Source organism: Sinocyclocheilus rhinocerous, unplaced genomic scaffold (genome assembly GCF_001515625.1).
Source record: "Sinocyclocheilus rhinocerous isolate Xijiao unplaced genomic scaffold, SAMN03320098_v1.1 scaffold97, whole genome shotgun sequence".
Taxonomy (NCBI): domain Eukaryota; kingdom Metazoa; phylum Chordata; class Actinopteri; order Cypriniformes; family Cyprinidae; genus Sinocyclocheilus; species Sinocyclocheilus rhinocerous.
The window spans coordinates 181706-192247 of NW_015666183.1; the positions used below are offsets into that span (position 1 = coordinate 181706).

The 10542-nt window shown below is 33.0% G+C and overlaps 2 protein-coding genes across 2 annotated transcripts in view; both read left to right on the forward strand.

Annotated features, from left to right (window-relative positions):
• Nucleotides 1-5281, forward strand: part of LOC107732120 (vimentin) — a 6517-nt gene extending 1236 nt beyond the window's left edge. The window contains exons 2-6 of the mRNA XM_016543377.1: nucleotides 686-746; nucleotides 1930-2025; nucleotides 3916-4077; nucleotides 4565-4690; nucleotides 5057-5281. Coding sequence (XP_016398863.1) covers nucleotides 686-746; nucleotides 1930-2025; nucleotides 3916-4077; nucleotides 4565-4690; nucleotides 5057-5281 — 670 coding nt within the window. The remainder of the gene's footprint in view (nucleotides 1-685; nucleotides 747-1929; nucleotides 2026-3915; nucleotides 4078-4564; nucleotides 4691-5056) is intronic.
• Nucleotides 5282-5979: 698 nt separating this feature from the next.
• On the forward strand, nucleotides 5980-8266 carry LOC107732052 (vimentin-like). Its single transcript, XM_016543287.1, has 6 exons — nucleotides 5980-6000; nucleotides 6085-6210; nucleotides 6577-6797; nucleotides 7468-7511; nucleotides 7817-7899; nucleotides 7982-8266. The coding sequence occupies exons 1-6, from the start codon at nucleotides 5980-5982 to the stop codon at nucleotides 8018-8020; spliced, it is 534 nt and encodes a 177-aa protein (XP_016398773.1). The 3' UTR covers nucleotides 8021-8266.
• Nucleotides 8267-10542: the final 2276 nt, after the last annotated feature.

Below are 10542 nucleotides of genomic sequence, written 5' to 3' on the forward strand. Positions count from 1 at the left end.
TATATATATACATACTGTACATACATGTATAGGCCTATTTATATACATTGTTTTGAGTTTAAATTTTCATTTACTGATAACTGAAAATGTACTGTCATTACATTAAGAAGCTGGTTCTACCTGCCTTGATCCTTAAAATGATTTTTATTAGTGTAACCTAAGGTCGGTTGATTTAGTCATATTAGTATATTTAATAATATTTCTGAAATACATAAAACCTGTTTATTTAGATGTTACCCCATATTATGTTTTTTTTTTTTTTAAATTTTGCCGGTGTAATATGGTGTTGAATTTCTCTCAGGACAAAGCTTTCTCTTTACCAGGTCAAATAAATGTTGTCTTAGGTTTTATATTTATATTTATATAAATAAAATATAGGCTAAATTCATATATAAATGCCTTAAACAAAACTACATTTTTATTATTATTATTATTATTATTTACTCTGTACGATGATTGTAGTTGAATTTCTGTCAGGACAAAGCTCTTCTTTATAGGGTTTTCTCGTTACCAGGTTAAAAACAACCCATTATTTGTTAAATTTTTTGATACAGCCAAAGAGAAGAAATTGATTTTATTTAGTTTGTTGTCAAAGGCTTTTCTTATTGTCCTGGTGAGATGCTCCAGTGGGTTTGGTTGTGTTATACAGGGTGTGGCTCTGCTTAAATATTCATCTCATTTTCAGACTTCAAGAAGAGATGCTCCAGAGAGAGGATGCGGAGAACAACCTTCGGGGCTTCAGACAGGTACATCTTCGCATGTTCAGAGAAACCACAACCATTTTTATATGTATTCTTGGGCCTGATGTTTGATTGGGTGCTACCACAGCCACAATTACAATGTGATCAGTTAGCGTTCCAGTCAGTGTTTGCAAGACACTACTGATTGTCTCCTCACAATAAAAGGGTCAGTGCAGGCCTGGTCAAGCTGCCCTCTTGTCCGGCATCAGATTTAGACACGCAGCTGAAAAGAAAGCTTTGTCTGAGAACAGGCTGGACGTTCATGACAAAGCAAACTGTTGTATGAGTGGGAGGGGTCAGTGTTAACCAGGGTACACTGGTGACTTATGGACACAGAGGAGAGGATGTGTGTGTGTGTGTGTGTGTGTGTGTGTGTGTGTGCTTTAAAGGGTGTCTGCCACTACCAGCTGCAGCACTACAAACAGTTAGCAGCAGGCAAGCTATTGTTATTCACTTCAGAAAGGAATAGCTTAAAATAATTTACATAAACTACCATTCAAAAGTTTGGGGTCAATAAGATTATTTTAAAAGAAATTAATACTTTAGTTAATACAACTGCATGGTTGCATTTAATTGATCAAAATTGACAGTACAAACATTTATATAATGGTACAAAAGATTTCTATTTCAAATAAATGCTGTTCTATCCATCAAATAATCCTAAACAAAATTAGTTTTTTTTTTAGGATGTATCGTGGTTTGCACAAACATTAAGGAACACAACCGTTTTCAACATTGATAATAATAGGATATGTTTCTTAAGCATCAAATCAGCATATTAGAATGATTTCTGAAGGATCATGTGACACTTAAGACTGGAGTAATGATGCTGAAAATTCAGCTTTGCATCACAGGAATATATTACATTTTAAAATATGTTAAAATAGAAAACTGTTATTTTAAATTGTAATAATATTTCCCAATATTCCTGTATTTTTGTCCAAATAAATGCAGCCTTGTTGAGGATAAGAGACTGTTCTCAAAAACATAAAAAAATGACCCCAAGTTTTTGAACTGTAGTGTATAATGTGATTATTTTAGTGCAAAGGGATAGAAGAATGAGAAAAGGGGACTGTGTAGAACTCATAGGAAACACAAGTGGAAGTTTAAAACAACATTTTTAGGAGAAATGTCTCCTAGGTTTATACAAATAAATCTGATGAATATTTTATATGTGTTACGCCCACAGGATGTTGATAACGCCTCCCTGGCTCGTCTGGACCTGGAGAGAAAGGTGGAATCCTTGCAAGAAGAGATCGCTTTCTTGAAGAAGCTTCATGATGAGGTACTGAACCACCTGGAGAGAGAAACATCAAAATGAGATGTCTTTAATATCTTAGGTGTTTCTCATTCATAGCATTAACATGAAATGCAAATGCCAATTTTCACATTATTTTCACCCCAATAATGTCACGTGTCTCCTCGAGAGTGTCAGAAAAAATCAGGACATGAATTTTAAAAAATGAGAGATTTTGATACAAATTGAAACCTTTCTTATTACATTCTTCTGAGACCAAATTCTATAAGTTTATACATCCATAATCTCTTCTTCTAATGAATTTTAGGAGAAACATACAAGACAAGCTCATGGTTTAAAAAACAACAACTCAGAGTCTCCTGAGCCATAAAAGAGTAGCTCTGAACAATAAAATGAATAAAATTTCCTCTGGCCATTCAACCATTCTTCTCACAGTCGTGGTTTTCTGGCTGACTGACACTTTTGTTGGGCTTGTTAATATCAGGGGATTGTCAGGCATGTGTGACTTGTTGCCATAGTGATTAAATGGGGCGTAATTCCAAGAGAATAAAGCGGAGACATTGTTTCAGGATCAGGAAGTACATTAGTTCAGGGCTAACAAACTACTGCTATTGTATTTCAGAATGAGATTTGTTCAGTTTACGTTCAAATCAAAAACCAAAAATTATGGCACACAATTATTATACATTACCATTCAATAGCTGGGGTCAGTCAGATATTCTTTTGAAAGAAATGAATACTTTTATTGAGCAAGGATGCATTAAATTAATCAAAAATGACAAAAATGCTTATAATACTTATAATGTAACAAATAAACTATACAAATTAAACAAATTATAATGTACAATAATACTTATAAGGTAACAAACGATTTCTATTTCCACAAAAATATTAAACTGTTTTCAATATTATTGATAATAAATGTTTCTTGAGCAGCAAATCAGCATATTAGAATGATTTCTGAAGGATCATGTGACACTGAAGACTGGAGTAATGATGCAGAAAATTCAGCTTTGCATGCATTTTAAAATATATTCACATAGAAAACAGTTATTGTAAATTGCATTACTATTTCACAATATTACTGTATTGTACTGACCTTGAACTTTTGAACAACAGTGTACAATGCGATATTCACACTGTAAAAAATGACCGTGAATTTAACGGTAAAAGACTGTAAAAATGCTACAGTAAAAACCTGTTAAATGGTTAACGGTAAATTCCCCTACTATATACGGTGAAAAACTGTATTGGACATTACATGTATTGTACATTAATTTTACGGTAGTATACCGTTTTTGGAAGTGAAAAAGACCGTATCATTTACAGTGAATAACCGTAAATTGACATTCCCAGAATTCCCTGCGTTACATTTCAAATTTGATGTTTTTTTGTTGAAATAACTGTTTCTTCTTAGTTTTTTCTTATCAGTTTTGTATATTAGGGTTGTGTGTTACACCTAATGTTGTTAATGAATGTTTATTGCATTATTTCAGTTTCATGTGTGTTACCATGATGGTGTTTAGTGTTTGTGTGAATGACACTGTGCACCTTCTATATATGTTATTATTTAAAAGCTGCTTGTGATGGGCTTTGGTTCATCATGTGACTTTCTCATCACCACCTGCATTTGGTGGTTATCAGTGTATTACAAAGGTACAAAACAGAATTCAGTACTTCAATAGGTTGGTATATTAACATTATATCAGTTAATAAAATTATGGTATTTAACTGTAAATTTAAGTTAAAACCGTAAAACCTAAAACGTTGCTACCGTATTTTTTACGGTAAAATTCCGGCAACCACAGCTGCTGTTTTTTTTTACCGTAAATTTTACGGAATTTTTTTTACAGTGCAGGATAGGTTTCAAACTGTGCATTTGGATTGTTAAAGTCAATTTTTCCAACATCTCCACAGGAACTTGCCGAACTGCAGATTCAGATCCAGGAACAGCATGTGCAGATTGATATGGAGGTGGCCAAACCTGACCTCACCGCTGCCCTGAAAGACGTCCGGCAGCAGTACGAGACTCTGGCTTCCAGGAACCTCCAGGAGTCTGAGGAATGGTACAAATCCAAGGTCAGGTTCTCATAATAAAATAGATCATTCTAATAAAAAACAGGCATCTCAACTTTTGAAAGGAGGGGAAAACATTTTCCCATATTCCATATCTTTTCTGTATCTAATACAGATTTACTTGCAGCAATAATAAATACAGTTTGTGGAGAAACACCTGAGATAGAAACATCAGATAGAACTTAGTTAAGTTACAAATGAACAATGAAACAATACAAGAAAGGATCTGATCTGTAAGACAGTGTGAGATGTTTGAGGAATCAACTCCTTAAGACGTGTCAGATGGTCGACAGAGGTTTGTGTGGATTTAGAGACCATCTGCTCCTCTGTCACAGTATTAATCATCCTAATGGACCGATTGATCTATTAACCTAGATCTTCAAACATGAAACCAGCACAGTCATCAGTGGCCTTCAGTTGTAAATAGAAAACAAAAGTCAGAGAGGCAGATGGAGCTTTATCTTCATCTCACACTTTCTCTTTTTTGTAGTTTGCTGACCTTTCAGAAGCTGCTGCCCGTAACAACGAAGCGATCCGTCTGGCCAAGCAGGAGGCCAATGACTATCGCCGCCAACTTCAATCTCTCACCTGCGACTTAGAAGCTCTTAAAGGAACGGTAAGTACTGGAGAACATTATATTAGCTTCAGTGTTATTTTAGGATCATTGAGATACTATTATAGATTTTATTCATATTTTTATTTTCTGTTTTCATTTAAATTTTTGAAGTTTTAGTAAGTGTTTATTGTCATTTTTGAAAATTATTTCAGCTTTAGTTTTAGTTTAGTACATCAAGTTAAACGAAATTAACATGAGAAATATTTTTGCTTTTTATATAATTTAATTTAATTTTAGTTCATGTTTATTTAGTTTCAAGTAAAAAAAAAAATATTCTTTTAGATTTAGTTAACTATAATTAGCATTTATTAAAGAGCTTTGTATTACGACTGTTTAAATGACTAATTATCAGATCCATCATTTCAGAATGAGTCCCTGGAGCGTCAGATGAGAGAGATGGAAGATAACTTCTCCATGGAGGCATCCGGTTACCAGGACACCATCGCTCATCTAGAGGACGACACCCGCAATATGAAGGATGAGATGGCGCGCCATCTACGTGAATACCAGGATCTGCTGAACGTTAAAATGGCCCTGGATATTGAGATCGCCACCTACAGGAAGCTGCTGGAAGGGGAAGAAAGCAGGTGAATGTTTGCTTTTGCAAATAGAATTTCTTTGTATTGACTTTGTATTCTTAGCTTTTCTTTAAAGGCACATTCAGCATGGACTTATAGTGACACCTAGTGGAATAAACGCGAGAACATGAGTTTTGGTTACTGATTTGATGGTAGAAAGCAGTGTTATTTTAGTATTTAGTATATGCTATTATATTTTTTATTAACATTGTGAATTAGCTTTTACTTTTCTATTTTCAGTTTTTATTTTAATTGTGGTTGTTTATTTTTAAGCTTTTCATTAAATTATTTTATTTTATGTCAGCTTAATTTCAATTAACAAAATATTTTTAATAGTATTAACAAAAACTATTAAAAACATTTTTAACCCTGGTAACTAGACGTTATCTTTTGCTCACAAAATAATTTAAATGAAATGAATTAATTAAATAATGCAGATAGTATTTGTTGCAGCAATAATAAATACAGTTTGTGGAGAAACACCTGAGATAGAAACATCAGATAGAACTTAGTTAAGTTACAAATGAACAATGAAACAATACAAGAAAGGATCTGATCTGTAAGACAGTGTGAGATGTTTGAGGAATCAACTCCTTAAGACGTGTCAGATGGTCGACAGAGGTTTGTGTGGATTTAGAGACCATCTGCTCCTCTGTCACAGTATTAATCATCCTAATGGACCGATTGATCTATTAACCTAGATCTTCAAACATGAAACCAGCACAGTCATCAGTGGCCTTCAGTTGTAAATAGAAAACAAAAGTCAGAGAGGCAGATGGAGCTTTATCTTCATCTCACACTTTCTCTTTTTTGTAGTTTGCTGACCTTTCAGAAGCTGCTGCCCGTAACAACGAAGCGATCCGTCTGGCCAAGCAGGAGGCCAATGACTATCGCCGCCAACTTCAATCTCTCACCTGCGACTTAGAAGCTCTTAAAGGAACGGTAAGTACTGGAGAACATTATATTAGCTTCAGTGTTATTTTAGGATCATTGAGATACTATTATAGATTTTATTCATATTTTTATTTTCTGTTTTCATTTAAATTTTTGAAGTTTTAGTAAGTGTTTATTGTCATTTTTGAAAATTATTTCAGCTTTAGTTTTAGTTTAGTACATCAAGTTAAACGAAATTAACATGAGAAATATTTTTGCTTTTTATATAATTTAATTTAATTTTAGTTCATGTTTATTTAGTTTCAAGTAAAAAAAAAAATATTCTTTTAGATTTAGTTAACTATAATTAGCATTTATTAAAGAGCTTTGTATTACGACTGTTTAAATGACTAATTATCAGATCCATCATTTCAGAATGAGTCCCTGGAGCGTCAGATGAGAGAGATGGAAGATAACTTCTCCATGGAGGCATCCGGTTACCAGGACACCATCGCTCATCTAGAGGACGACACCCGCAATATGAAGGATGAGATGGCGCGCCATCTACGTGAATACCAGGATCTGCTGAACGTTAAAATGGCCCTGGATATTGAGATCGCCACCTACAGGAAGCTGCTGGAAGGGGAAGAAAGCAGGTGAATGTTTGCTTTTGCAAATAGAATTTCTTTGTATTGACTTTGTATTCTTAGCTTTTCTTTAAAGGCACATTCAGCATGGACTTATAGTGACACCTAGTGGAATAAACGCGAGAACATGAGTTTTGGTTACTGATTTGATGGTAGAAAGCAGTGTTATTTTAGTATTTAGTATATGCTATTATATTTTTTATTAACATTGTGAATTAGCTTTTACTTTTCTATTTTCAGTTTTTATTTTAATTGTGGTTGTTTATTTTTAAGCTTTTCATTAAATTATTTTATTTTATGTCAGCTTAATTTCAATTAACAAAATATTTTTAATAGTATTAACAAAAACTATTAAAAACATTTTTAACCCTGGTAACTAGACGTTATCTTTTGCTCACAAAATAATTTAAATGAAATGAATTAATTAAATAATGCAGATAGTATTTGACTGGTCACTTGACCTCAACATGGTGACCTGCTCATTGTAAAATATAACAACTTTAATTTACTAAGACTATAAATATAAAAGTTTTTTTTTTTTAGGTCTACAACCTTTTTAATGAGGGGAAAAACTGAGTGAAACTTTTAGACTTGACTATTTAAAATATATTACAAATATGTTTTTTTGACTTAACATTGGTTTTTACATATTATTTCTCTCTTTTCTTTTTCTTTCTAGAATCACCACACCATTCCCCAACCTCTTATCATTAACCCTTCGAGGTACAGTATTTTTTAGTTCATCCTTAAAAAATTGTGAAGAGTGGAAAAACAATGCTGAATGCAAATAATGTATTACAGCACATAATCATGAATAATTATGATATTAAAATAAATAGGCTTATCACTTTTTAAAATGGAGAAGAAAATGCATCCCATGTCCTATATTTTGTTAAAATAGCATCCAGTTAAATCAAATCAAATACACGTTTACTTGCAGTGGGAATAAACATGGTTTGGGCATGATTGAAGATGCATTCCGTAACCGACATTTTTTTTATATATATATATTTTTTTTTTTCCGGCAGAGTCCATGAAGGAAACCAGACCTGCGATGGACAGCCTGTCAAAGAAAGTGATGATAAAGACCATCGAGACCAGAGATGGACATGTGAGTGGCATAAAAAGTCTTTACACGTGTTATTAAGTTACAATATGAAAATCACGACCTTCTGACCTTTCATCCACTGCAGATAATTAACGAGTCCACCCAACATGATGATCTGGAATGAGCCGCATGTGAACATGTGACCAGTAGGGACACTAGAGAGCTGAAGATCCATGCTGGAGTAGAACGAGGAGGAATGGAGTTTCTTTTGTTGTTTCTGTTGAGAGTAAAAAAGAAAAAGAGCTTTAAAGTGCCTTTAGAGCGGTCTGTTGATAGAGCTGTATTAGAGCTGAAAAGATAACGTAGGCCACTGAATAAACCAGCTTTATCCAGGTTTATGTTTACCACGATGTCTGTAGTTTACACTGTTGAAGACCACAGCAATACACCTTTTACTGTTTTGTATAATTATTGCAAATGACCAAAAACTTGCACCACAAGAAGACCAAACTGTCGACAAATTTCCACAAATTCAATAAACCTTTTAAAGAATAATCAGATTGCTTTCTTTTATGAACAGTATTTGTCCTGCATTTCTTATTACCGTGCCAAATGAGCTAAACATCTGAGGGGCTTTTTCAAATGCGCAGTAAAATCTTCTACGTCATAAAAATAAACAGATTAGCAGGATCTATCCGGGCAATGAGCAACACAAGAATATTTCTATGATCTAATTAAAGATAATTTGTCGAGCACAAGCATTAGTCCTAATGGGTGAGCTCTAATGAGATCATCATCTCATCATGTTTAGTGATTAGTTCTCGGCATGCTTAAATAGCTGCCAATCAACCCCCAGTTTCAAGACCTCCACATGTTTTCTGATATGATTTTATGTACCTTCATAACTAAGAGCTAATCCCAAATCCATTTTTTCCCGAGGGTGAAAGCAAAGGGTAAAGACCAAGCAAATCGTGCCAGTCTGAAGGAGGATTTAGCATATTGGCATTGATTCTGCAAGATTAAGATATTAAGCCAACTCTGTTGAAATTAAGCCAATATCTTAAAACACCCTTGTACCAGTGTTATTTCAGTATGATTGAGTTCACAGATTATAGTTTTTGTTAAATTACATGTTATTTGTATATTTTCTTTATAATTTTAGTAATTTTGTTGTGTGGTTTCGTCTTTTTTAATATTTCTCGTATTTATTCATTTCAGTACACCAGATTAAAGTAAATTAAATAGAGGAATGGTGCCTTGGCAACTAGCATGAAATAAAATAAGTCTTTTATTATTTTATTTTACTCCAGATGATGTTTATTTTATTTCAGGTAATGAAAATGTAACTTTTTTATGGTTTTAGTTAACTATAATAACCTACAAAACTCTAAAAAGCATGAACATTCTAATGACATTTTTCTATTGCCTTCACCTGATTAAAATAATATTTTAATAACTATCATTAAATAAATCCAATTATAGGCTGGGGAAATCCAGACATTCTATCATGCATGGAATAATCTAGTTAAAGCTGAAATACTTTATATTTGAATTCAATTATACTTATTCTTATATGACCGTTACAGGGTTAAGGCAATTAAAAATGTTGTTTACATTGCAGAGTGAAGACATTAGCATGTAAATGGAACCGTTCTGCATCCAGTTCCATTTCTATGGTCCAAAACTTTTACTTGTCTGCTCTCTAGTGGACATGGGTTTCAACTGAATGAAGTTCTATGTTTATGTTATTGTAAACAGAAAAATAAGACGGAAGGAGAAAGAGAAGCAGTAAGCAAAGTTTATCTATAGTATTTTTGTAACAATTATTGTTGGTTATGATAGTGTTTGCAGGTTAAGAAAATAAAGAGAGATAAAGAATTAAGAAATAAAATCTGATTTGCGAGAAATAATGTGTTGTAAGATATAAATGTTTTAAAAAATTAAGATATAAACTCTGAGAAAAAAACTGAGAAAATTCAGAATTGTGAGATTTAATCTTGCAATTTAAAGTAAAAAAAAAAAAAAAAAAGTCAGAACTGCACAAAATAAACTCAGAATTCTGAGAAAAAAAATTTTAAGTGGTATTTTTTATTTTATTTTATTTGTTATTGTGTGGGGAAAAGACAGTTATCTTTTTATTTTTATATATTTATTTTAATTTTAATTTTTTGCTTCCATAGTGCACCACCTGGAATCAAAACTGAGTACAAGCACATTTCAAAATGTCAAAATGAATGTTGATATTTTGTTTCTAAATGCAAAGACATTCATTTATTTGTAGTGAGTGAGTGATTTAACCTACAACAAACTACAAACTACTTTCCAAACTACTTTGCTTCTTACACTGTTTGATTAAGTGAAAGACAGGAAGAAATTATCTATGCTTGATTACAATCATGAACACACAGGGTCTGATGAGAAGAATGCGCCCGTATAGCGCCATCATTTAATCACTAATACTGTCCAAATTAAAAATGATTAGACAGAGACTACAGAGACAGAGAAGCAGAAGCTCAGAAAATCTATTTTTTCATTAAACTGAAAACGTATTTAGTGGCAGTGTGTGTCTCTTACCATAAAACTTGAACAGGACATGGACAACTCGGCCCTTAAACTGTGTTTAACAAACTCCAGCTTGGAAGTGCCTGACTGGTGTTGTTCTGATTCAGTAATTGCAGGTCTAGCAGCTGCAGGGACTCATCTCAG

Excerpts from the sequence above, each read along its gene's own strand:
- LOC107732052 (XM_016543287.1), top strand. The coding sequence starts at position 5,980 with ATGAAACCAGCACAGTCATCA. Across the intron at positions 6,798-7,467 it reads CTGGAAGGGGAAGAAAGCAG|AATCACCACACCATTCCCCA; the intron begins GTGAATGTTTGC and ends TTTTCTTTCTAG. Across the intron at positions 7,900-7,981 it reads TCGAGACCAGAGATGGACAT|ATAATTAACGAGTCCACCCA; the intron begins GTGAGTGGCATA and ends CATCCACTGCAG.